This window comes from Paramormyrops kingsleyae, chromosome 14 (genome assembly GCF_048594095.1).
Source record: "Paramormyrops kingsleyae isolate MSU_618 chromosome 14, PKINGS_0.4, whole genome shotgun sequence".
Taxonomy (NCBI): domain Eukaryota; kingdom Metazoa; phylum Chordata; class Actinopteri; order Osteoglossiformes; family Mormyridae; genus Paramormyrops; species Paramormyrops kingsleyae.
This window is the reverse complement of record NC_132810.1, coordinates 2,673,484-2,700,358: the sequence shown is the minus strand read 5'-3', so window position 1 is coordinate 2,700,358 and position 26,875 is coordinate 2,673,484. Positions and strand designations below refer to the sequence as shown.

The window sequence follows — 26,875 nt, the reverse complement described above, 5'->3', positions numbered from 1 at the left end:
AGTAAGGCACCTGATGCGATGGAAAAAAGAGAATGCAGAATTATGGGACGCTTGAGACTTAGGAGTGCTTCTTCCAGCTGATGTAATACAATTCAGTAGAGCTGTTGTAATTCAGAAATGTGATCGGATAGAAATGTGAATCGAGATCGTGGTGTTTTACGATTAATTGTGCACCCCTAGTGTTGACTCTTAATGAACCACATGAACCGAATTTTTGATATAATTTTATTATGAATCCGAGGTCAATTCGCTGCAGAGCAAGAGGACGAAACATACCCAAGACATGGAGTCAACAGAGTGCGGGGGGTGGGCAGGGCTGTAATTGTAATGTATATTTGGAGGGACGTTTCCCCCAAATATCGGCAAACCGCCCTTTCCTTCCCAATAAAAAATAAATACATACATAATCATCAGCACGTGCTTTATCCTTTATTATTGATCCGCGCGTTACTGGGGCCAATTCGTTGCGCGAGGATGAAACACATACCGAACGAAAACTGTAGTCATGTATAAGACAAAATCATTTTGTATGGATCAGATATTCTTAGATATATTCAGTTGTGTACCCTTAGTGATGTTAGTCTTATTTTAAATGAGCAGTATGAGCCGACAACAGCGATGAGACGGCTAAGAGCGGCTGAGACCAACCTTACTAAAGTACGGTATATGTCTGACGGAAGGTGTACTTATAACTAAGGACGTTTTAGGAACCCATGGGTGTTTCCCGAAGCCTTTTTCTTGTCCATGTCTAGAGTCCAGTGGCAACATACTTTATACCACTGCATCTGATGCGTTGCATTGCACTTGATGGTGTAAGGCTTGGATGCAGCTGGAAACCCATTCCATGAAGTCCTTTACGTACTGTTCTTCAGCTAATCTGAAGACCACATGAAGTTTGGGAGCTATCAGAGTTGGGTAATTCAGGTCCAAAGAGTAAAAGCCTAAACTGGGATTTTGTTTCAACCAACCAGTTGAGTACTCTGTGAATGTGACTCTTTATGCTCAACTGGTTGGTTGAAACAAAATCTTGGTCTGGACTTTTACTCTCCCGACCTATATTACCCAGCTCTGTAGCTATTGACTCTGCAGACAGTTGGTGACGTTTGCACACTGTGCGCCTCAGCATGCGTTGTCCCCGCTCTGTGATTTTATGTGGCCTGGCACCTACCCCTGAGTTGCTGTTGATCCCAAATGCTTCTACTTTGTTATAATACCACTAACAGTTGACTGTGAATATTTAGTAGTTAGGAAATTTCACGAATGGACATATTACACAGGTGGCATCCTATCATGGTACCACATTTGAATTCACTGAGCTCCTGAGAGGGACCCATTCCTTCGCTTTTATGCACCTGTGGCAATGGAAGTGATTGGAACACCTGAATTCAATGTGTGTGTGTGTGTGTGTGTGTATGTGTGTGTGTGTATGTGTGTGTGTGCATGTGTGTGTGTGTATGTGTGTGTGTGTATGTGTGTATGTGTATGTGCACTGGTGGTGAAATTTCACAAACAGAAGGGATCACTGAGGTACCCCCACGGTGAGGTTCGTGACCTGAAGCAGTATTCATTAGCCGTCCAATCAGAAGAAATTCTTATTTTATATTGCCTTGCCTGTAAGTTCCATGTTGTAATGTTAAACAGTGTTTTTCTCTGAGCTAAAATATACTTTCTACCCAGATAAATAGCTTTAAACATTTCCCATGACTGCCTATGACTTTGGCTGAGCACTGTGTATGTGTATATGTATATATTGAGGTCTCTGTGTTGGTCGCGGCTCCAGTATTCACTAGCTAATTACAGCCTGTCACATATTACAGCCTGTCACATATTACAGCCGGTCACATATTACAGCCTGTCACATATTACAGCCTGTCACATATTACAGCCTGTCACATATTACAGCCTATCACATATTACAGCCTGTCACATATTACAGCCGGTCACATATTACAGCCTGTCACATATTACAGCCTATCACATATTACAGCCTGTCACATATTACAGCCTGTCACATATTACAGCCTGTCACATATTACAGCCTGTCACATATTACAGCCTGTCACATATTACAGCCTGTCACATATTACAGCCGGTCACATATTACAGCCTGTCACATATTACAGCCTGTCACATATTACAGCCGGTCACATATTACAGCCTGTCACATATTACAGCCTATCACATATTACAGCCTGTCACATATTACAGCCGGTCACATATTACAGCCTGTCACATATTACAGCCTGTCACATATTACAGCCTGTCACATATTACAGCCGGTCACATATTACAGCCTGTCACATATTACAGCCTATCACATATTACAGCCTATCACATATTACAGCCTGTCACATATTACAGCCGGTCACATATTACAGCCTGTCACATATTACAGCCTGTCACATATTACAGCCTGTCACATATTACAGCCGGTCACATATTACAGCCTGTCACATATTACAGCCTATCACATATTACAGCCTATCACATATTACAGCCTGTCACATATTACAGCCTATCACATATTACAGCCTGTCACATATTACAGCCGGTCACATATTACAGCCTGTCACATATTACAGCCGGTCACATATTACAGCCTATCACATATTACAGCCTGTCACATATTACAGCCTGTCACATATTACAGCCTATCACATATTACAGCCTGTCACATATTACAGCCGGTCACATATTACAGCCTGTCACATATTACAGCCTATCACATATTACAGCCTGTCACATATTACAGCCGGTCACATATTACAGCCTATCACATATTACAGCCTGTCACATATTACAGCCTGTCACATATTACAGCCTATCACATATTACAGCCTGTCACATATTACAGCCTGTCACATATTACAGCCTATCACATATTACAGCCTGTCACATATTACAGCCTGTCACATATGTGGTTACACCTGTAAAAACAAAAGCCAAAACATTGCTGGTTCTCAGAATGGAAGAGTCACAACTCAAAATAACAGTATTATGAATTGCTAATCTATGGATATTAAATATGAATGTAAACTATATGCATGGTATATAGCTCACAGAGTGGCACCAGAAAGCCAGCAGCTAAAGGCAGAGATGTTTCTGTTTGCTCTGGACTCAAGGACATGCAGATAGTTGGTATCTCTGAATGCTCCGTTGTTTAACTATTTTGTGCATGGCTGTGACCTTGCTGGACTGACCTCCTGTTCAAGGTGCACGTCCACCTTCTCAGCTCAGTCATTTGACTTCAACTCCATGCCCCTTTGCATCCCTGAGCGATTAGAAGGTCAATGGATGTTAGTTGTTATGTTAAATATATGTTTAAGTAACAATTATAGTCCATGCAGGAAACCAACAAAGCGTTTTGCACCAATCCATTCAAAAGGCACACTTCCCTTTTTAATCACTATATCTTCCCTTTTTCAAAGTGCAATCCATCCATCCATCCATCCATCCATTCTCCATACTTGCTTAACCAGTGTAGGGTGCACAGTTTGCTTGGATTCTACCCCAGAAAGCACAGGTAGCACTTTGCATGGGATTCCAGTGTATGACAAACTACACACTTTCTCACACACATGGATCTACCCTGACCACATGTTTTTGTGAGGAATCTGGACAACTTTTATGGAAATGAATTGACCTGATCACAGAGAAGACATGTAGATGCATGTACACTCTATGTGCTTCCTGTGGAACTGCTGTGGGACTCACATTATCATGTACATATGTAATCTGGTGCTATAGGGAACCATGGGAAGCCTGAATCCAGGTTCACACATCAAAGAGTGGAACCCAAACCACATCATTAGCACCAGGGGTCCTTGGTGAAGCTTCTGTTGCTGCAATGCTTCCTGTTACCTCCTGGAAGTACAAGTCAAGGCGTGGAATAAAGGGTCAAGGATTCCGTATACCCTCTCAGAAAAAAGGGTCAAAGTTTGTACCTTCTCTTGTCACTGGAGTTGTACCCTCAAGGGTCTGCCAACTGTACCCTTAGCTGTAAGTAATTGTATCTTTTAAGGTACAGAAATGGACTCTGAGGAACATTTTTGTACCATTGATGGTTATGTACCTTTGGAATGTTTCTCAGAGCCCCTTTCTGTACAGGGTACAGGGTACAGGGTACAGGGTATAGCCCCAGTGACAAGCAAAGGTATAAAATTTTACCATTTTTTTCTTAGAATGTAAAGACAACCAAATTTTTACAGAGGGACAATATGTACAATCTGATGGGAGCTGGAAACGGGACTAATGACAAACAAAATAAGAGATCATAACAAAACACCCCCCCCCCCAAAAAAAAAGATACTATACCATATAACTAACTATAGAGGAGCCATAGATCACCATTTCCAGATGAGTGTACAGTCTTAGTAACAAGTAATTGTACTCTGAAGGGTACATATTGGTACTTTTGTGTCTGACAGTGTAGTTATTGTAACATTTCAATTTCTATGTGAAGTGAGAATCTTTAGGGCACCTTACCTGTCCAAGACCAGACCCAATTATTAACCCAGAAATAATAAAAGAACCAAAGGAAGTTGTCCCGACAAATGCTGGCTGTCTCCATCGCTTGGCGAAAAGTTCTTTTATAGATTGTTGGTCGATGAGGCCAGTTCTTGATTGGCCTCAACTAATGATATTACAATGGATGCAGAAAATGGTGACAAAATACTGATCTTACGTCCCACCTATAGGATTGCAAAATATAGCTTTGCGTTCCGCTTCTGATAACAGTGTAGCTACTTTGCTTAGAACGGCCCAAGGTCATTTTGGAAAATTTCTTTCCCACAGGAAATGCAGTACACCTAACCATATGAGCAAAACAAAAAGCACAACACTCATACTATAACTGTAACCTTGAGGAAATCGTCACATAATAAATTATGTGAAAATTACATAAAACGTAATATATGACGAAATAAGCTTTCATACTATTAAAAGTGAGGACTTACACAACAAAGACATAACAGTAAAAGATGCTTTATTTGAGATGTTATGAGTAGTTGTATATCCTTTGTATGATATCGTGATAGATTAAGGATAGATCCGGAAACTATTAAACGTAAACGAGTGCGTCAAACGTTTTAACAAACTTTTCAGCATCGTGATGTTAATTAGACATTATAGTGAATTACACGGCCAGACATAGGCTATAGGCTCCAGTCCATTCTTAATTCTCATACATAAACATATTTATTCTGAGTTCGGTATCCATATAAAAACATTAAAATGTTTTCCTGAAACTTACTATACACTATTAGCCCACTAAACACATTCACCACGAAAGGTTTACGTTACAGAATTCGGGGAGAAAAAGCGGCACAACGATTGGAAAAAGAAAAACTCTTAATTATTAAAAGAGATCACAAGAAAATCTTTTTCACTGCCGTAAAAATTAGCTTATTAGAAACAGTACGTCACCGATTTAACTTTGTAACCTAAGAATGAATCGGGTGAGCCACTAACCCCATCTTCAGGTGAATAAAAGAAATGTAGCATCGGAAAGACACCGTTGCTCTACAGCGGTGCAGCAGTTCTGCCAGCATGTGCAACGGCGCCACCAGTTACAGCGAGAATTTGGCCAGAGCAGCACTGCACGACGCCGCTCGATTCAACCACTAGATGTCAGTGTTATACTTGTTTCCAGGAGTATTGCCACGTTCTTAGATTACTGGCAGCAGAATTAAATCGTTCATATTACTATCGTTGCACAATGCATAGAATAGATCACTACACGATTAACTGAAAAATGTAAATGCTTTGCATAAACTTGACTAAAGATATTTATGTAGTAACATGAATTGCGATCAGTAAATCGGATTCAAGTAATCAAAACGCTCGCTCTGTGATTTTCTGCAGTGCGGTGGCCTTGAGTTATACTAACTTGATAACAACTGGATGCTCGCGGACAATCATGCCCTATACGAAGATGAGTTAAGGCCAGGTAAAGTTGGCCACATATAAATGCGCACTGCAATATATACGACATAAAAATCTCTTAGCAGTTTTCGATAGTTTGAGATATAACCTGTAATTTCTGAAGGATAAACGCGTAGCCCTATGTGTTCACTCATTGTCCAATACATCACTCCGTCATAAATTGGCGGGTTTCTCATAATAAAGCTGAAATAATGTAATATGAAATATATTTATGGTATATATCATATTGAATACATAAATATTTAGTTACACTTATTGTAAATTGATTCTCGTTATTTAAATAGCTTATACATTATTCACAATTTTGCAGTGTTTCAAATATTTCTGTTTCACCCAAATAAGTACAATTAAGTTTAATAAGGACAAGTTAAATATACGACTAAATATTACTAATTAGGCCTACAGTTTTTAATCGATGGCAACTGAGTGAAAGCCGCGAGCATGTAAGATATTTGTTGCTAAAAAATATTGCGTCGACAATCAATACCACTGACCTCCACTTTCATACCAAACGTAAACAATATACAGTACTGTAAAGCTTTATTATTATTATTATTATTATTATTATTATTATTATTACACTTCATTTTACGTTTTATCCAGAGATAAACCTCTTTCTCCGAATACGCCGCATTTTGTCATGTCAATGTTGGAATCCATTGTTCATTGTTTACTTGCATAATAACGTTTTTTATTTAAAGTGTTGCGTTTAATACGCGAGAGTTTTCATTTGAAAGTGTCATTTCTTATACTCCATGAAAAATTCATGAAGCTTTTAGGTGACTGGAAGAGTGTCGTAAATACAACAATGCTTCAATGTTCCAGCAATATCCTGCAAACTCTACTGGTGAAGAGCTTTATTGCGAACAATTAGCGAAAGCATCCTGACTAATTAGTGTTAATTGATCGTAATAGCCATGTACTAGTACAGACAAGGGGTCTAGATTCAGATAATCAAGAAAGCTTTTGAAAATTAGTAATTAAGGAAGAAATATACTATAGAGAAATCATGTTATGATTCTAATTGCCTGTACTTCGCGCGCGCTATAATTTTGTATAATTTTCTCTGCAAGGTTTGCTCACCTATAGATAATAGGGCCGAGAAATTAATTAGGTCAGTAGCTAGAATATTTATTAGCATTTTGAAAGAATTGTGTGAAACTTAGCTTCCAGCTTCCAGTGCCAACACTTGGCTGCCAAGGCAACCTTTTGTGATTCTTCGACAGTCATCGAAAGCAATAATTTTGATGCAGTTGCGCTAAACAAATTGTATGTCTGCAGAAAAAGCATAGTTCATTAAATGTCATGCACTTGTTTCTTAACTGCAACATTAATAGTATATAGTGTAGATTGACATGCAGGGTTTCATACCTGTTAGATTTGTGGGAAGTCGTAAAATTGAATGTGATCCCGGTGGGGGGGGGGGGGGGGGTAGCTATAATACTGAAATGTCAATAACATGTATCTAAAAGACTATAAGGCTTAAAATAAATATTTTAAAGTTAAACAAAATAAAAGGACCAACTTAAATGATTATGGCACCTTTATCGGCGTACCCGATTTTCATTAACACTAACAATAACCCTAACCCTTCATAAATGCTTATGTCAGCAATTGTGTATTACTATGTAACACTATCTACGAAAGCAACGGTATACAATGTTTCATACATAATTAATAACGCATTATCGCATTAAAGGCAGTAGAGACATTCGGTGTCGCTGCCTACCTACACCGTTATATCTTGCGATGTCATCTTCCTTACTCAACTAGAGTAATTATTCGTAGAAAAAGCCCCATTCACTCTGCCCAAAACGCGAAGTGTTCCGGCCATTCGGAACTTACATCTCGGCTCCAGCTGCACCCCGGGTTTAAGTTCGTGGTATCGCCACAAGAAGACGCTATGTTTCTACAGTTTTGTGGTATAGTGAATCTGGAGGCTTCCCGTTTGTGTCTGAACTTGATGGTTTGTCGCTTACTGATTCGTTTCACCGTTATGGTATTTATTGTGTAGGCCTATTATTTTTTATACATTGATAATAATAATAATTATAATAAAATATAATTAGTTATACGATAAAACAGTTCTTTAACATGTTTTCAGATTGATATGTAAAGGTGAAACTGATTCCAAGATAGATAGATAGATAGAAAGATAGATAGATAGATAGATAGATAGATAGATAGATAGATAGATTGATTGATTGATTGACTGACTGACGCATAAACGCAAAATAACGAACCGTATATTTCCATTTTCACACATCTGCAACATACACGTACGTCTTACATTTAACATTATTTTTCAACTTTTGCGCAGATGAACACAATTTCACATTTGTTAGTAGGCCTATTTACGGAAAGCAGTAGGTGCATTCGAATTAATCTCAGACTGGTGTACAGTTTAAGTGCTATTCGGTTGAAGTATTTAGATGGGGGGAAACTGCAATTATCCGCAGATATCAAAATACTAAAATAACGATTTTTACTGGGAAAATATTTGTGATGTTGCCGATATCCTGACTACAGGGTGTTCTCTGCCTGTGTCCTGCATTTCCTCGCATACGCTTCAGGTTCGTGAGTCTTTGCTGGATAAGCAGTTTTGTACGATAGATAGCTGGACGGACGGACGGGTGGATGATGGATGAATTTCAGATGTTGGCTCAGATTAAAACCTGAAGAACAATAGTAATAAAGAATGTGGATGCTAGTTGCGACGGTCTAATATTCCGCAAAATCTGGTCTTAGAAAACTTGCTCTGATAGCATGATTGAATATTTAAATATAGTTATGATATTATCTGTTTATCGAAGATGGGCTTACTGTATTATTTTGCATTTCCACTTTTCAAATTGCGGCGTTTCACAGTAGCTGGAAAATGGCTGCTGTGTTTAATATGTCATCTGCTTTTCCCGCTGTCAGATATTCGTGCAGTGTAGTAACCCATTTTCGCACTCAGGCATATATTTAGGCCCTTTGAGGATAAACATAGAAAACCGATGGCTACGCTGAGGCAGAGCTTGTTTTAAGGCCAATATGTAGTTCAATGAGTGCACTTCAGCGGCGACGAATTGTCTAGGAAGGCTTTATCTATAGGCAAATAACTAATGTTGGGTTTCCGGAAAAGGACTTCTTTGCTGAAGGGTAGTAATGCTTATATCCTTTAGTAGCAAATATAGCCATAACGGGGTCAATCATTTACGCATCCACTTAAGTGATGGATATGTATTCAGTCGTTGTTTGTTTCGCCTCGCATTACATGCCGTATGTCCAAGTACGATCAAGCATACTACAAACATCGCTAACAAGTGCAATCACTAGACGCCTCTTAAGTCCATTAAAAGTCGGGAGTTCAATTTAAGCCTTTGAGACAGTTTCCAGCTTTGAGTGGCCCTCCATCTCAATATATACACACAATCTCTTTATAAGGTCCTCTACTAAAAATAGATTTTAAAAGGGAAATAACAAAACATACCGGTGGTAGTGTTGATATAATGATGCTGATTATTATTGACTATAACAAAAATAAGAACATGTAAAAGTCATTGAATCACAAGCAATAATTAAAATGAAAATATTTTATGCATATCGGGGAAAAATAGATGGAATTCTTTTAATGGGATCACGGCGTCCGTGACACGGGGCAGTTCGCGATTAACACGTACGATAAATTATGCAGGGTTGCATGAGGGATTGGGCTCCTTTGTAATGTTGTTCTGGCTGCCGATGCCCCGCCTCTGGTAGCAGTCTTAAACCTGGCGCCCAGCTAAAACAAACGAAAGCCAGCCCTGAGCTTCCACTCAATCCAATTAAGGCGGACTCCGGGCACTTTCCTACGTCTTCATCCAGCAGCTTTGACGACGTTAAGAAAACTGCAACAGGAGGATTTGGCCAAAAAAGAGGGAGAGAGAGATTGAGAGAGATTGCCTTATCATTTTTCCTCTCCTCCAGCCGCAGAACAATGTCGATGAGCCCCAAGCATACGACTCCTTTTTCTGTTTCCGATATCTTAAGTCCCCTCGAGGAGAGCTACAAGAAAGTAAGTATGGAGAGTAACAACTTGGGGGCTTCCCTCCCCGCCTACCGACAACCGCAAGTCTCCCAGGCAGCAATGCAGCAGCACCATATGGGCCACAACGGGACGGTTTCCGCCACTTACCACATGACTGCAGCTGGGGTGTCTCAGTTGTCACACACCGCAATGGGGGGCTACTGTAACGGCAACCTGGGAAACATGAACGAGCTTCCGCCTTACCAGGACAGCATGCGGAACAGCAGCGCAGCCACCGGTTGGTATGGAGCCAACCCAGATCCGCGCTTTTCCTCAAGTAAGTGGAAACCAGCTATGGCTAATTATGTTGCCAGGTGAGACGGTCTTGGAAGTTCACCTATTTGGCATTGCACAGGAGACCAATTTACGACAAGTCAAAAGAACCATTGACTTTTTATTTAGTTACTTTTCTCGAAATAATGATTGGTTCCCAGTATACGGTATTTGACAGGTAACAATTGGTCTCTTGCTTCCTAAGACACATGAGCGGAGATAAAAGAAATCAAAGAGAAGAAGTGGTATTATTTCAAAGCGAACTTCCACAAGCTTTAAAAGTAGTTACTTTTAACTTAAAACTGCGGACAGTGAATTGCGAATATGTAATTCCATTAGTGTTTAATTATGTCAATTTATCAATATTATTTTTCCCAGTTAGATAGAACATTATGAAGTTCATTTAATATTTATTCGAATTTATATTAGATCTATATATGTATGTACAAATTGAATCTTAGTTTACAAGTATACAAAATTAAACTATAGTGTATCAATTGTGTTTATTTATCTCGATGTTTGTTATTCATAAAACGTCTAATTGCCTATTATGCAGTTTGTTTAATTTCTTCTTCACTGACAGTGCCGTTTCCGTTCTTTATCTTTTGTTTTCCTCTTCCAGTATCCCGCTTCATGGGTTCCTCCTCCGGTATGAACATGAGCAGCATGGGGAGTCTGGGCTCTCTTGCGGATGTAGGGAAGAGTATGGGACCCCTGTCCAGCACTCCCCGGAGGAAGCGCCGCGTGCTTTTTTCACAAGCTCAGGTTTACGAGCTGGAGCGACGATTCAAGCAACAGAAATACCTCTCTGCTCCGGAACGGGAACATTTGGCCAGTATGATTCACCTCACCCCGACTCAAGTTAAAATATGGTTCCAGAACCATCGGTACAAAATGAAGAGACAGGCCAAGGACAAGGTTTCCCAGCAACAGATGCAGCAGGACACTGGCTCTTGTCAACAACAGCAGTCGCCCCGACGCGTCGCCGTGCCCGTGCTGGTGAAAGACGGCAAGCCTTGTCAGGGTGGCACCCACACGCCGACAAACGCCGTCCAAACCCACCACCATCAGGCAAGCAATGTCATGATTGTGTCAAGTAACAGTTCAGCGATGGTCCAGCACCAGAACCCGCAGGTTGGGAGCGCGAGCCACTCTCCCGATTTAGTGCAGCACTCCAGTAGCCCCCCTTCCCTTCAAACGCAGGTGTCAGGCCTACCACACTTAAACTCTTCGAGCTCTGAGTACGGTGGCCCACTGCCCTGCTCGGCCTTATTGTACGGCAGAACATGGTGACAGCTGCAGAAACAATAAGAAGTACATTTTTAAATACGTACAATTACATTGAGGGTATCTGCGGAACGGACAGCGGTGGCTGCACCTTCTCTGTACTAAGTTTGCTTTCCTTACAAGGAACAATTATTTATCCTTGATTGGATACGTAGACGCTGGAACTGAGAGAAGAATCGAACTCAAGAAGTAAGATCTATCAAGCGGATGTCCGAGCAAAGAACTCGCGTCGAATTCGAGAGCAAATAGATTCATTAAAAAGAACCGATTAGGCCACAGAGCAAGTGTGTTTAAAACAAACGGCACAATAAAAAGCATGTGTGTGCTTGCGTCCGTATACATGTACGACGGAGGTAAAACGAGATAATCCAAACTGAAATGAAGGGCTAATCTGGCGTTTGACAGACTACTAAGAAAGGATTGAAATAGCTCCGATTTCTAACAACTTAATGTAAGACCTAGCTTGTATATTTCTGTAAAAGGTTTGGATTGAATGCATAGTTTTTAGCGATCTGTATATTGTATAAATTTTTTTATCGACATTCAAGTTTGCTTGTATTATATATAGTTTCATTGTTATTTGTACTTCTTATTTTCTTGTAACTTATATAGATACCTGCCATATATATAGTCATACAACCATATTAATAAATTATATACAATTTAATTGACATTCCTTTACTGAATTTCATTTAAAACAAATGTATATATTTATGAGCAGCACACGCGTTTTTCTAACCAAAGCTCATTATATGAATTTAAAAGAAATGTTCTATGAAAATTAATCGCTAAGAATTTTCATATAGCCTAAGTTTCGAACCATACCTTTCAGTACATAGCTATATTACGATTATCAACAATTTATAAATACAGTTAAAATCAAATATTTAAAATTTTGCAATTAAACATTTTAAAAAGTTGAATTCTACAAAAACAGTAATAATAATAATAATAATAATAATGTATAAAATTATGTTTTAAAGCTTATTTAGGGAGTAGGATAATTGTCTGAAACGGACCCATATTTCATAAATATAAATGCGTCTACCGTAATACCGTAATAGCCGAGATTGAAAATGGTTGAGAACTGAATAATACATTTCGTCGCTTTTTTTAAATCAAAGTAAATTCTCAGGAAGAGAAATGCTGACATTTAATTACACTTGGTTTCGATGGAAGAACTATGTGCTAAGGTTTTATATAATCGTGTTTTTATTCTGAATAACACTTTTAAGTCAACGCGAAATGGCCGTCCATATATGGTCGATATTTGTTGTGGAGTATATGGTATGATGGTCAGACCTTTTAATTTGTAGCAAATATTAACCACCACACCTTAACCGTATGTTATCTACCCAGACTTATGTAATAAAGATGGAGCAACCAAATTATCTCCTTTCCGAACCGAATGCTCTGAGTAATCATCTCTCTCACCCCCACCCCCCTCTCTCAGTCTGATTTGCGTTTTACCTGTCTCTGAGTAAAGGTGCATAAACATAAAAGTCATCAGGCCGCCGAATCAGGAATAAACAGCTCCTTATCCGCGTGGTAGTGTTGTCATTAAATACCACGTGACAAAAATGTCACCTGACATACGCTGGCCGGTTATCGGCCTCCGGTTTTTACTTATCTTTTTGTGGGTGCTAAGTAGGGAACTATGGGGGTTTGGTAGCAACGTTTACTCCGTTTGTATCCATTACTAGTTAAAAGATATTTTAAATAAAGCGATTGACATTATTATTATCATTATTATTATTATTATTATTATTATTATTATTATTATTATTATTGTCCATGATTAAAAAAAAATAATTCAGTCAGTGCAACTAGATGCTGCCGCATAAGCTTTCCTTGAAATCAAACGACGTCAATTTGTGAGAAAAACAGTCAAATGCGTTTGTGAATACAAACATTAGGTTCTCAATATGCTTAGTAGGATATGTTGTGTGGCTTGATTATGCTTGAATGCATGGTTTTGTTTTATCGCCATGTTTGACCCATGTTCCGTGATTTAATGTAATTACAAACAGCTTCATTTATGTGAACTCGCTATGAAATGGACATTAAATGGCAGCATCGATTCATGGAAAGTTGAGAAGATTACTTGTACCATACCAGTTGTCTTTATCTTATTTTACCGGTCATACAAAAAAATCAGCAATATGCCTCATGAGTTCTGGAAGCACGCAACAAATGCCAGGACCCGTGTTGCACGCTGAGGATTACACCGGTGACCCTTGCAAAAGTATCAGCTTTTATGTGTTCTATATTAGCTGTAATAAAATGTACTAATAACAGTACACTATCCGTAGTAAACCAGTATAACAATAATATATTATAATGAGGCATATACATTCTATGCAGACGGTGAATAAAATGAATATCAATGATGCTAGCTTCGGGGCCACATATACTAAAATGTATCGATGTGACTGTTATTATAGATTGTCATAATATAATATATATATAGATGTGTGTGTGTGTGTGTGTGCGTGTGCGAGAGAGTGAATATTTCATAGCTGAGGGATAAACACAGCTTGGCCGGCGATCTGAAAATACTGTATTATAAGTTGCAAGAATGAAATGACGGCTGTCAGCTTATGAACACTTTATATAGCAGCAGATTAAACTACGTACCACGTACAAAAGGTAGCGGGATGTAGCAGTAGATTAACAATATGTCAAAATGTATGAGCAAATCATTTGTTTTACATTTAATTGTTTACACGATGTGATTATTGGTATCTTATACTGTATTTTGTTTATGGCGGTGCTTTAAGATTTGCCCATAATTTACTTTGTGCTAGTTCATTAAAATCTCCAAATCAACTTTACTTCAGGAAAAGGGGAAAATCCATTAAAATAAAGAACACTTCGCGTGCGTCTTAATGTGGCAATTAGAATGAGTTCCGAAGACCCCATCTTGCACGCGCGACCTTGCGCCAGTGTTCCGGTTGAGTGTGCGGGTTTTAATGAGGTGGTTGATTGTAATGACTGTCTCTTTTGGGTTGAGAGTCGTTCAATCAGTTTTACCTTTGGTAAATTGTTTCCCAAATGGTTTGCTATGGGGCCATGTATTCAGATAACAGGCGAGGCTGCAGAGTTTTGCACGTTTTATGGACATTAAAATATCAAAATAAGAAACTCTCGACCTTTGTGTTCTCCGTTTATATTTCTGTCCATTCACGGCTTTAAGAATTTTGGTTGAAAGTCTGAGTTTTATTTGCTAGCTCGATTTTCTAACCAGTCTAAAAACAAGTTACAGTTCATTCTATATATAACACATCGACGTTTTATGTTGATTGTATATTATAAAATGCGAATTCAAACTTGTGTTTTCTTTTTATCTGTCGCAAGACGCAATATCTGTCTGTAATGTCAAAATCATGCGCGGAACCTAGAATGGATGGAAATATTGCAGGTTATCTCCTGCAATCCAGTGAGGCTAACGTCCATTTATGTTATTTAGCAAAAAAAATAAAAAAATTCAGACCAGTTGCAGATTTATGCTTATTTTAATAACCAATCTTTCCCATTTCATGAAGACTGCCAGAGAAGCAAAATTCAAATCCGAATACAGCACGACTTTACGTGCATAGCCTAATCAAGCTTTGATTAACAATCTTAAAATGTTAATTGGTGTCTGAAAATTGGTTCGCAAAATGTGCATCTATATAAATGTCATATTCCACAAATTAATTAAATTAGATAAATAATATTTCATACTGAGACACCCATTGAGTTTTCACCTGTTGTTTGTATGATGTCATAATGATGATGACAGCAATTCATTTGTTGGCTGCATTGTCTATCTACTGTTTGTTCCACAAAACTAGAGTAACAGCTTACGCAATTTTAAAATCGAAAAAATGGCGGCTTTAGATAATTTAAAATACATAAAAATAAAATTAAATGCACATTGTTGCAATATGTCATTACTAATTCATCAATTGACACGGTTTATAGTCTGGTATCACGTATATAATTATATTATAATTATATTATATTGATGTTGTTGCTATTTAATAGCAATATCAACAACTATAATAATAATAATAATAATAATAATAATAATAATAATAAACTGAATTGTGCATTGTACATAACTTGTGCTATTATGGGGTATTTTATTAAAGCGTTTATGTGACTGGAAAAAATGGATCCAGTGTGGACCATTTTTCACAATTTCATCGGATCTATAGCAGAAAAAATTGATGACGGGGTACTGGCACTCTGTAACATTGTATAAGAGAAAATACATCAATAAAACTTCACACGTGTTATGTGTCCATAAAAATCTTTGGTTTTACTGATAACCTTCGACAAATTCTGTCGTTTCAAATGATGTATTACAGATACGGGTGGTTGAGATTCTATTAGGTTTTTTGTTTGGACCTGCCCCGAATGTCTAGGGATTACATTTACATGTCTTAGACTTGGTGTGTGGTCTTTGTGCCGAGCTTGTAGCTGTTGAGAATGACTTGTTGGAAGCGTGTGCGCTCTCATCTCATTCCTTGAAGAAGCACAATGTGAAACTCGGGCAGATTTTCTGTCATTATCTATACATGAACCTGAAACAATTACACAGCGATCTGTACACCGTCATATTCGGTATTTTGGGATGCAAGGTGCCCCTATTTTGCTCATTTTAAAATCATACTTTCAAGAGGAACGCATTCAGGTGTACACAAGTAACTATCTCGTATATCACTAGAATGATCTACTGAGTGTTCACGCAGATATTAAATGAAATATTAATAGGCTACATGAAAATATGTTTGGTGTAAAAATCACACTTTATCCATGTACAGGCGTACATTTCTAAAGAAAATGGAGACAGTAGTTTCTTTGTAACAAACAATACAGTAAATTTTATATTGTCTTGAAAGAAAAGACCTAATTTTTGGCAATATTTAAATTTTTATCATTTAGAATCATTCATAAATTATAAGAAAACAATGTACATAACTTGTGGTGTTTTGAATATGTTCATATTAGAAGAATGTGTGATATAATTTTTCAAATTGCTTTGGATTAAGACAGCGTGCTTGAAACTTCACGTGATACTTCAATAGACGTACATGAATTAGGAGTCTTTTCAGATAAGTAATAGTAGGCCTGTATCTTAGTGATAATATACAACTGATTTAACTAACAAACCTTCTTACATGGGTGCATGAGTCAATAAACATTTTTGAATTTATCCCGCCTTTTTGCTACCAACAAACAAAAATTCGCATCTAAAAAACTAATGTTAAAACTTAAATTGTCTAGCAATCGTCGAGCAAGATTAAATTAAATGCATTTATTATTGCGATTATTATTTATTTTGATTAAATACCTAGCCTGTAATCATTTATTTTACATGCCTTGTATACGTTTCTGGCCGAATTAGCCCAATGCTAACTGCATTTTTGCGTGTACTCATGTGTAACTACATCCCTTGTTGTTCATTCCCCAACATTATTGCGGCAACATGTATTCTGCAGTCTGTGGGTCATCCACCGTTAGTAAACCTCAACGCACGTGTCGTTTGATTTTTCACCCCCTAAGTAGGCCTGCTCAGGGTAGCACTTAATGGCCAGCCAACACATAACACATTCCATCTGCAGCCGATTGAAATCTTCTGCGTTCTGCCCTCTGCAGCTTCGGCCTGATAACCAACCACAAGGCTTCTTTCATTATAACACGAATGATAAAATTATTTCTTTTAGAAACAGCCGAAGGGATTTTCATATGTAAAAAACAGTCATAGATACCCGCTCAAAATATGGATAACGATAGTCAAAATAACATTACTTGCATTCATATTGTTCTACATTTTTGTATTATATATAATAATGTAAAAATACGACATTACACGTTTGATTTAGGAAAAGCACTTATTGCAAAAACAGACTGGGAGGCTTTGCTCCGCTTTTGATACAAATTTGTCACACATCAGTCTCTCATGAATTTTTTAACTCATTGCGACTAAGACCCTATTCATCCGGCTTCAGTTAAAAATAAACATCTGCCTTGGAATTTCGATTTACTGTGAATTGAAAGTATGTAATTTTGAAATTTTCGCATTATTCATGGTATATGGTTCTGTCTTTAAAATTAAATTAAATCGTGGCCTGAGGCAAAGTTTTAATTGCCTAGGTTTTAGTAATATTTAGCAACCCACTATTTGTGTTGTAGCACGTTTAATATCACCTCACTACATCTACTCGAAGCTAAAATGCACAGATGTGACGAAAGCTTGATATAGTATGGAAATAACCGAATACTATAGCAGAATGCTAACTGTCACGTGCTCTCAAGAGAAATATAAAATCCCAAAACTAGTTGATTCCAAGAGATCATATAAATGGACATTATATTCCAATATTCCCGTCTTCAATTCCAATATTCTTCAGATATAATGTATGAATTAACATCACTGTTATTTTTGTACTTCGAACATTGAGATGTAACATTCGAGTGACGTAGGGTATTCCAGGTGCCGTCTAATCCCTGTCGACCCCTGGCATATATAGACGGGATTCCTCCAGAATATTCTATCTACTGTATGGTTCTTCAGACTCTCCAATTGCATATTCATTGATGTGATGATTGCGTTGATCCATCTTGTTGCTCGTCGACCTCTTGCTCTTTTACTTCAGCTTTTCAGACATGATGGTCTTCTTAAATGCACTAGGCGGTCACATAATTTCCTGAAAAGATTTAGTTGTTGTGGTTATTATATTTGTTAATGTGTAGGGCCGAACTATAGCCGTTACATTTTTAAAAACATTTTGTTCATTCCGAATAGAATCATCTTAACACCTGAGCAGAATTGGCGTTACTGACTCTGAAAACAGTAATGAGTCTTTCGAATACAATACATTTAACGGCTAATACGTACGTGTACATTTAATTACACTACAGTCTTGATTCGTTTCAACCTTCAATGATTTAAAAATGATATTCAAGCGAGCTGCATTCATTTCATTCAGACTCGTTTATTTTAAAGTACTCCTCTATACCCAAGTGGTAGGCCTACTTATACGTATAATCAGACTATACAGAAATATATCGTAAATTCAGCAAAAGTTGCAATAGACGGTGCTACTGTACGACAAAATTTGCTTTGATACATGTGAGAAAACAGCATATATTGATTGGCTGCAAGACGTTGAACTATCACGAGTGGGGCGTCAAAAACAATATTTCGCAACGGTACGTATAGCTTTGAACTTCGAGTGGTCACTGACGTTTAGGTCAATATAGTATCCCACATACAGTACGAAAACGGAACAAATTAAACTCTGCCTTGTGTAAGAAGGACGTCTTCCTCGCTTTCACCGGCTTATGTCAAGCAGTTTCGGGGTGCAGTGTCACGAATATATCTTACCGTGCATCGCAAATAGGCTAGAAGAATCACACTGCAATCACCTCCATTGGTAAACCTTACAGTAAACTCTTTGCAAGAAACCTTTAATTGTATTGTATTTATCTGGTTCTCAAAGTTATTGTGCGATAAGCATACCCAAGGGTCATTTGGCGAAGTGAAATACTTAGCATGCGAAGCGGAGAACAAGATGCTATAATACTTGACCTTTGAATATAATTGTTTAGCAATGAAATGCCTTGAATTCATTGCTGACTGAATAGACCTTCTTGGAAAGAAAATGCATTTGACAGTTTTCCTTTTTCTTTAGTTTGGTTTTCTTTCTCTGGAGAAAATTATTCTTCTTTTACGACCATGGCATTAGCAACCCATATTTTGTATGCCGAAATGGAAGCTGGAGCCCTTAAAGGAAACAGGAAGGGGAAAGGACAGAAAATTTGGTATAGGCCTATATGATATTTTTCTGAACTTACGTTTCACGTTACATTAGGCTTATTCGGGTAAACTCAGTATTAAAATGAACAACTCTGACGAACGGAGTGATATGATTTGTCTTTCTTTAATTCACTGACATTTAGCAGTTGTCAATAAAAAGGCTCAGAATAGCTAAATCGCGCAACATGGCTGACTGACTAACGTAAAGATTGACGGCAAGACCTATATTTAACTGGTCTAATGCAGTGATATATGGATGGATTTGGATATTTGTGTTTTAGTACGAATAGCCTGGCTCCAGCTCCCTCCAACAATGAGAAGTGATGCTGAATTCGGTGTCTGCTAAGTCAAGCGCCTCAGTAAGCAATATTACGAATATTTAAATCAGAAACCTTAATAAGCACGTCTGCATAGCCACATTAAGCATGTCCGATTTCTGCTACTGCTCTATTTTTAGACGGGACAGTATATAAAAGCGTATGTATTTGTACCATGTGTTCGAATTCTAAATCGTTACAACAATTATAATTGTGACACAAACTCATCAAATTGTGCACGTTAGATCCGTATATATTTTTGTGTGTACTAACGTTACTCTCGTGCTATATATTAGAAGTGGTTTAAACTGCTCACTTAGAGTAATACATAACTTTTGCATAAATACACAAGAATTATTTTTTTTTAAATACGTAGGCCTAGATTAATAAGACAGAGAGCTCGATTCACGTTTAATGTATAATTCCAAACTTTTCTTCAAATTAGCCCGCGCTCGCGCATCCATACTTAAACAATGGTAGATAAACGATGTGCCTACTTTGAAAGTTGACCGTCAGTTTAAGCTAACTTTCACTCACCAAGTGCTGGAAACGAGTCACAAATAGATAGCATGAATTAGAGACAAGAGGACAGTTTCCTTGGTCTTGTGTATTATCAGCGGGAGTCCTTTAGCAATCACCGAGCCATCACTAACCGTGTTAACTCCGGGTCCTCCTCAAAATAGCACATAATCGCTTCCCCCCGCTACCTCTTAAAAACTTTTTGTTGACTTTATGCCGGGTGATTGATTATGTGTATCGCATATTGTTAAAAACAACTTCTAAATTGCATATAGGCCTATTTGAAACAGCGTGGTTTTATATAATAGATCTTAATTATAGGACTTTGAAACCACCTACTGGGCTGCGGTCGCATTTAACAACGGACTTACTGAACCGGATAAATGTATTTAGACTGACTGCAATGAAACCTCATTCGGTAGGCCACGGTCAAGAGAGAAAACACAAATTATTCGGTAATGCAGCAATAATGAACCACTGAGGTCGAGGAATGATGCCATCGAGGGAAATGGCTGTTGAGTGAATGCGTGAGTCAGTCTGCAGTAAGATTTAAAATAAAAACGCCCTTATTTCTGATATACCCTGCTCTCTGATCCTGACGGTGGCTGTAGTTTGATACAAAACTTAACTGTTTTATAAACAATGAAGAATGCATATGCCTACACCGGAAAAAGGGGAATAAAATCAGGTTAACCTGTTTCTTAAACCTTAAATATGAAATGGTGATTTGCTGCGGTTTTGTGGAGGGCAGGTGGATGAAGCGTTAGTTGGTTGACAGAATGTAATAAGCAATTAATTGAAGGCTGCGTCGTTTCTCTTTGCTAGTCGAGAAGACTCCTAGTGTACTGTCGCTATTACGGGTAACTGCAGAAACCCAACCGAAAAGACGGAAACGGGTTTAAAATATAATTGGTCACAACCTCATTTCAGCATTCCGATGACATGGCAGGTTGATGAGCTCAAAAGCTAAAAATCGCTCTAAATATATGTTTGACCAATACGTCATTTAAGCTGAAAAGACAGCGCCGTCTGCACAACCCCATGCCCCCAATCTCCCCCAAAGACAAATGGCTACAATGTAACAAAAATGCACAGAAAAAAAGGGGCAGGCGACTGCAGTCTATCGAACTGGACCTGTTGAGACGATTTCTTTTTGTTCCAGAACGGGGCCGGGGCTGTTATTTGTTCGCTAATGAAATATGTCATTACGGAGTATTCATGTAACACAAAGGGAACGGCAGTCAAAAAATTGCCCCACTGCTGTTCAGTAATTATATAGTTTGCTCTAGCAGCGGGACCCTTCACGCGGAGGCAGGTGGCTAGTCCATCATGCAAATAACTCGTTGGTGGCGCCACAATTAGCCAGTGCCAGTCGCCTAAATTAACAATTAGCTAACATACAATTCTCCCTTTGCAACCTGGCAGTTTCCTCTGTAAAGTCATTGTATTTCCCTGGCAATTACATGGCACAGTATATCATTTTTATTTTCGTAGTCCATTCATAGCGACTTCAGCCTGAGGTTTGGGAGAAGACCCCGGAAACAAAGTCAACAGTAATGGTTTTAACCCCTTGGGTACCGGTCATTTAGTGATAGAGTAGGCCTGCATGAAGCTGACCAGACAGACAGACAGACAGAAGGACACACACACATATATATATATATATATGAATGTATGTATGTATGTATGTATGTATCATCTCTCTTCATATATATATATATATATCATATATATCATCTCAACAATCTCTTCTTGCCTAAGGCCTAAGACATAACAGACCCAATATGCCTCCCCTCCCGGGCCTACTAATGTCCAATTTTACTTCCACACTATGTATGTATGTATGTATGTATGTATGTATGTGTGTATGTATGTATGTATGTATGTATGTGTGTTTATGTATGTATGTATGTGTGTATGTATGTGTGCATGTGTATGTATGTATGTATGTCTGTATTTATGTATGTGTGTATGTATGTATGTGTGTGTATGTATGTATGCATGTATGTGTGTGTATGAATGTGTGTGTATGTATGTATGCATGTATGTGTGTATGTATGTATGCATATAAACTCTTGTTACACAAGCCATATATTTCCGTTGAGCATCAGTTCTCTTCTGCTCTCCTTCCCTATGCCTTCCAGGAACCATGGCCTCCTACCTCCTAACCTTTTCTCTTCCTGTGAAATCTGGCTCTTATCCATTTTTTAAGTAAACATGAAAGCAGGCTTGGTAAAAAAAATATAACAAGGTCTTGTTTGATCTGTCAGACTTCCATAATAAATTAAAAATGATTCTGTATTTGTTTTAGTTCAGTTCTGTTTGCTTTGTGCCAATAATCTGAAAGGGGTAATGTAATCTTAATGGGTAAGTGCAATTATCCAGGCTAATTCTACATGGCACCCTGTTAACAGGTCTGGTTAATATATAGGTGTTGACGTAATGCGTGATTTGATTTATTAATCTGGTTGCCAGCAGGTGACTGAAGCACTGCTTTGTAATTTCAACTGTTATTGGCCAAATTTTACATCTCCTGAAGTTAGGAGACGGCTTCCTGTTGAAACTACTGATCTTCTGAATGAGGAAGGTCAACCTGGATTTGGATTATCCTAATAAGGGTTTTGAAAGGTCTCCCAATTACTAAATACTAAAGTTACTAGCCCTATATTTCTATACTGCATGCAGCTACATCCCAACTACATCAAATATCTCGTCATTGAAATGTAGAAAGACACAGATAAATGTAATTTAATGCTAAAACACAGCTGACCATGAACAATCATTGCAAATTTGAATGAATGAAAGTTGCATTTATATAGCGCTTTTCAAGAAACCCAAAGCGGTTTACAGAAGTAACTGACTAGAAATATTCCGGCCAGGCGATCTGGATAAGCACTTGGAAAAAACTGACAGTTTATGCCAAAGTTGATTATGACGGCTTATGGGTAGATTTAATTGTTGATTGACTATTGCCTTCTTTGTCCACATTGTTATTTAGGATGTAATCAAAAAATCGCAAATAAAGGCATGCCAAGCAGTTAAATATGCAGTTTGTGGCAAATAATCTAGTGACTGAAAATGTTTGGTTACTTCTTTTTATTCTTTGTAACATATCACACCCAGTATTTCCTGTGTTTGTACAATGTAAATTTTACACACATGCACACATATATATATATATAAGATTTTATTTATTTCCTATTTATTTAGGAAATTGTCTTACATTACAATATTCCACTATGATGATTTTACAGTACTGCAGTCAATTCAAATAATTGATGGCAGATAGTGTCTTGAAATATTTCACACTTTGACCTTGTTGTAACTTCTGAAACAAGGTATCAGAGGTGCCATTAAAGATTTTTGGACCTATGAAAGCATGTTATATTGGGTCCCCAACCCAGATCAGTCGGATTATGTTCCAAATATGTTGGGGCCACAGTCACTGAGGGGCCATTGGAGTTGTCCTAACTTTCACCGCTTTACGGTGCCCCTGAAGGTAATATAAGTTGCCGTGAAGTATAGTCAATTGAAGCTGGGCATTAGCCATGTCATTAAATTCCTGATTTTTCAGCATTGTTATGTCTGCATGACATTAACGGAGTGTATCCGTGAAAGTCCAGCAGAACTTCAGTCGTATGTGCCCAACGGATACTCAGAGGTAGACGCTAACAGTGATCGAGAGAGCCATTGTTGGAGCAATATTGTTTATTATTACGGATCTAGGAGGTGCCACAAATAGGCTGGAAAGACCCATGCTGGGGTCCAGTTAAGAGCGCACCCTGGACACAAGGTTCTGCTATTCTAACCCATCCACTGATCCCCTTTAAAACATTCTATGAACACGACGGCCACAAAGCGATCCCAGTCGCGCCCACCCACTTTTACTTTATCTAGGCTGCCCTCGGACCTGACACGAGAACAAAGTAACCATTAAAGCAGCATTTAAATCCCAGGACGACAGTAATCAGTAACCTGTTATCTGTTAATGAGGGGAAACTCATGCAGCGCGATACACACTGGTCTAATCAATAGTATTCGTGGACAAAAGGCTAAAGACGGTCCGGCAAAAGGGGGGAGAATGCAGATAGTTTTGAATCCCTATTTGCCTTGAAGCTATTCAGTCTATCCTAAGCAATTACTTGTTCATTAGACTTCATTTATCGGTGATGCTAACCCTGCAAGAACAACCGCGTTGCGTGCCCGAAAAGCTTTCTAAATGACAGCCCACATCTGGCAATCTGCCCTGTCATTTTCCCCAGTAAACTCATTCATAAAATAAATAACTTTAATTACCATTTTAATTGCCAACTATTTCTCGGGAAGGACAAATAATCTCCCGATGTTTGAAAAGCGGTTTTATTACGCACGTATTTGTACGGTAAAGCTTCTTTTTCCCTATAGTTTCCAATTTGCATGTAGTTAACGGCTTTCATACGTCATTGTAGTTTGAGATAGGAAAGCGATTTAGTAAAAGCTCAGCGTATATCAGATGTAATTTTGCAGAAATAATTAAATAATTAAATGTTCAGTTCTTTAAGTTGTAAATCGAACATGCTAAATATGCCTAATATGAAATTATTCTGAATTACAACTGATTAGGCTACTTTGAGAAATGTGTTTATGTCCGTGTACTTGTAGCACGGTATAAGTTATCAATGACCGACGCTGCATTTTTCATTAGGTGGACGATTGCAGGCACGTGTAATGTTCTGTTAGCGCAATCTATAGAGGAATATTCCAATTCGAATATTTTACAGGTTTAGCCACTGAGGAGAACCTTTGAACAGTGGGATTCTTTTGATAAATTAACTCCCATAATTGAGCGGAAAATACAACAGCCCCAACAATCTGTCGATAATATTAATACGCATTTTAAAAGTTACGGTTTTTTTGTGCCGTACCCTACATATACATTTATTTAGTCTTCTGCAAACTACATCTAAGCAGCTTCCGCACCAGTTTTGGCTTGTTTTACGGTTGGCTTTCCCAGTCGAGCCCCTCTGTCTCTCTTTTCTGCCCCATTGTGTTGCTATTTTCCAAAGGCTTGGTACGCTTTCCTGTTGCTATAGCATTTTCAAGCACCCCCTGCACACTTGTCATAAATTATCCCTGAGTGAAGCAGCTAAAAGAGGATATGTGAAGTAACTGGATCAAATGATGCATCTCTAATGCAGCCAGCTATTTCTGCCTCTTATTAATACTTCTCAGTCACATTCCCCCTTATGACCCCATAGTGGCTTTAGTTGTGATTTCCCGTGGCAATCTGCACAAAGGGTTTTAATTTTTAAATTTCTCTGTACATATTTAATATTATGGCTGTGCATAAGAGGAAGGCAGTGGTGGTATTAGCTAATAATGGCACAGAGTGCGGAGCACAAGAGTTTGTCAAGCAGTAATAAACTCTTGTCTCCTCCTCCATCGAACTGTGAAGTGCTACCATGTGCAGTCAGACAAGTAAAAGAGAGGAGGTCTGATTTGTTAACTAATTAATCCTTAAGAAACAGCCACTTACACTTGCACCAGTTACAAGTAAAAGTTTGGCATCATGCAAGCGGGAATCGTCACCATCATCATTATTATTGGTAATTTCAAGTGTGTGATGTATCAAAATGTGCGTGAATACAACTTTTAGACTTCCTGTAATAGCGTGTTTTTGAATCTGTCATAAAACTTAACATAAAACACAGTCAAATATGTATGCAATGCTGCTCAAAAGGCTGCCAAAGAAAATGCTTTAAGTAAAATATGTCTGGATATTACATGTATATTTTGTTAGAAAAAAAAACAATTCAACAATAGAATATATAATGATGAACAGCAAGACAATACAATCTTCTGTTGTGATAGCTTGCTGGGTGGCTAGATGAACGCCGCCTCAGTTCCCAAACCTCTCACCAGGGGCACCTCAGACATTGCATGTGTTCATTAAATTTTACCTTTAGCTCTCATATTAATTAACCTAACTGATTAAGTAATTTGTTGGGGTATTAATTAGTCAAATAAATGGGTTTATTGGATTGTTATGGCAAGGGATGCCTGGTCTTGAAATGGTTAACATGAAGAACATTTAAACATAATGTTCTCTGACAGCTTGAGATTTGTACAGTATACATATATGTGTGTGTATGTGTTTCGCATATATGACATCGTGGGGACCCAATGTCCCCACAGTGTAATAAAAACCTGATACTTACCTTATGGGGACATTTTTTCCGTCCCCACAAGAATAACCACAATTCTCTAAAAATCTTAATGAACTTAACCTAATGTATATGTATTTTGTTCAGATATTTATGCTTATGATAGTTAGGATTATGGTTATGTCCAGAGTAATGAATGGATAGTCCTCACAAAGATATAGGTACCTAATCTGTGCGGGTGGGTGTGTTTTTGTAATTATTACATTGTGGGGAACAAATTAACCCCAGTTTTATAAAAAATCTGTGAATACGATCAAAAAACTAAAAATGCCAAAAGACTTTCATTTTGTTTGGCTACTTATGGTTAAAGTCAGGACCGGTGGTTGGTTAGGGGGTAAGGTCGTCATAATTCGGATTAGGGTTATGCCCATAGAAATTAATTAAGAGTCCCCATAAAGATATGAATATGTGGATTATGTGTGTGTGTATGTGTGTGTGTTCCAAAGAAAGCGATCTGAATATGATATGATAA

The 26,875-nt window shown here is 38.0% G+C and overlaps 1 protein-coding gene across 1 annotated transcript; it reads left to right on the top strand.

Moving 5' to 3' along the window:
• Window positions 1-9,662: 9,662 nt before the first annotated feature.
• On the top strand, window positions 9,663-12,175 carry nkx2.1 (NK2 homeobox 1). The gene is made up of 2 exons (XM_023827451.1): window positions 9,663-10,271; window positions 10,890-12,175. Exons 1-2 carry the CDS (start codon window positions 9,905-9,907, stop codon window positions 11,558-11,560), a joined length of 1,038 nt encoding a protein of 345 aa, XP_023683219.1. The 5' UTR covers window positions 9,663-9,904; the 3' UTR covers window positions 11,561-12,175.
• Window positions 12,176-26,875: the final 14,700 nt, after the last annotated feature.

Coding starts and splice junctions, on each gene's coding strand:
- nkx2.1 (XM_023827451.1), top strand. CDS start 9,905: ATGTCGATGAGCCCCAAGCATACGACTCCTTTTTCTGTTTCCGATATC. Junction 10,272..10,889: donor AGATCCGCGCTTTTCCTCAA/GTAAGTGGAAAC, acceptor TTCCTCTTCCAG/TATCCCGCTTCATGGGTTCC.